At 66.6% G+C, this 314-nt stretch overlaps 1 protein-coding gene across 1 annotated transcript in view; it reads left to right on the top strand.

Moving 5' to 3' along the window:
* Positions 1–314, top strand: part of PCNX2 (pecanex homolog 2) — a gene marked incomplete at its 3' end in the record, with an annotated part of 168,179 nt that overhangs the window by 46,645 nt on the left and 121,220 nt on the right. Inside the window, exon 10 of the mRNA XM_023519783.1 lies at positions 9–144. Coding sequence (XP_023375551.1) covers positions 9–144 — 136 coding nt within the window. The remainder of the gene's footprint in view (positions 1–8; positions 145–314) is intronic.

Below are 314 nucleotides of genomic sequence, written 5' to 3'. Positions count from 1 at the left end.
ACCCCCAGAGAGCTGCCCATCGGCTCCTCCAGCACCAGCTCTGCCGAGAGTCCAGAGCCGTCCTCCGGGGACCCGGCCGTCAGCGCACTCCAGCGACAGCTGTTGCTCATGGTGGCTCAGAGGACCCAGCCGGAAGCCACTCGGGTACGTGCCAGCACGGCAGACGTGAGCGTCCCAAAGGCCCCCGGGTTGGACCCCCAACAGCGTGAGTCCGGGCTTGCCCTGAGTTTGTGTCCCCGCATGGCAGTCTGTCTGTGGCACGAACGTGAAAGCCGCTGTTCCGGTGACAGGTCCCTTCCGTTGACGCCAACGGG

Source organism: Pteropus vampyrus, unplaced genomic scaffold (genome assembly GCF_000151845.1).
Source record: "Pteropus vampyrus isolate Shadow unplaced genomic scaffold, Pvam_2.0 Scaffold237, whole genome shotgun sequence".
Taxonomy (NCBI): domain Eukaryota; kingdom Metazoa; phylum Chordata; class Mammalia; order Chiroptera; family Pteropodidae; genus Pteropus; species Pteropus vampyrus.
The sequence above is the reverse complement of the archived record's forward strand: the minus strand, read 5'-3'. Positions and strand labels throughout refer to the sequence as shown.